General features: G+C 20.0%; 1 protein-coding gene across 1 annotated transcript; it reads right to left on the reverse strand.

Moving 5' to 3' along the window:
* Positions 1–674: 674 nt before the first annotated feature.
* Positions 675–1,144, reverse strand: EIN_479960 (hypothetical protein; the record flags this gene model as incomplete). Its single annotated transcript, XM_004257870.1, has 2 exons — positions 675–700; positions 799–1,144. The coding sequence occupies 2 exons, from the start codon at positions 1,142–1,144 to the stop codon at positions 675–677; spliced, it is 372 nt and encodes a 123-aa protein (XP_004257918.1).
* Between the last annotated feature and the right edge of the window lie 45 nt (positions 1,145–1,189).

A 1,189-nucleotide genomic window follows, 5' to 3' on the forward strand; every position in this document is an offset into this window, starting at 1 on the left:
TATGTGATCATCTATCACAACACAAATTACTATTATGATGTTTTATTATCATGTTATATTGATTAAATAGTTGAATTAAAGTACAAATAAATGATCATAACAATAAAAATCATTGTTTTAATATCAAAATAAAATCAAGAATAAATTTACACTTTTTAATTTTTTCAATATCTTAACACTTTTTATGTTTTTTAAATGTACAATTTTATATAATCTTAGAGTACAATGACAATATATAACTTTCAATTAACTACATTTATTAAAATTATTTTTGTTTTATTATATAAAAAAGAAATATAGTTCAATAATTCACAATCAATTGTGTTCATTAATGTTTAATTTTTTAAAAATAATTTTTATTTTATTTTTAATTTGATGTTCAATATTTTTTTAATGTAATCATTTGACAAATTATTATTAAAAAGCAGTCCCTTGATTGTTTCATATTTGTAGCGAATATCTTAGTTCAATCATTTTTTAAAAAATTAATAACTTATTAAAGAAAACTTGATGATTATAATTGGGTTATATCTAAGAAAAAAACACAATCAGAGTAACATATTTTAAATTGTTACTTGGAATAAGTTAGGTCAAACAATCATCTTATAAACAATTACTTTTATTGTACCAATTAAAATGTGTGTTGATTCTCATTAAAATTGCACATTGAAAATTTAGTAAAAATTCCCTAACTTACTATCTTACCGAAATCAAAATTAAAACATTTACTCAATATGTTTATCAATTGAACGTGATACTCTATTTGTTATTAAAGTTATTATGACTTAGAGTACAAACCTGTATTTTTACAATGTGTAACTGTTGGCCTCTCATTTTTTATAAAAAATTTCGGAGATTGTATCAAATTTTTGGAATGAACTTTAACAAAGTGATTGAAATATAATTTATGTTGATAATTGTGATGTACATAAATACTTTTATTAAATAAGTACAAACAAAAAATAAAAGTGTAAACTTTGAATATAACAATACAAAAAACTTTATTATTATTGTTTTTGTTACTATTATTTTTTATTAAAAAAACAATAAGAAATAAACAATGTAACCAATCAATAATATCCAAGCGACTTTTTTCTTCATATCTCATATCTCTCCCTTTTCTTTCTGTAATACTCCGTATCATATTTATAATAATATATTATTATAAATAGAAGCGCTCATACCTCTA

Source organism: Entamoeba invadens (genome assembly GCF_000330505.1).
Source record: "Entamoeba invadens IP1 unplaced genomic scaffold scaff_1105074726521, whole genome shotgun sequence".
NCBI lineage: Eukaryota > Evosea > Mastigamoebida > Endamoebidae > Entamoeba > Entamoeba invadens.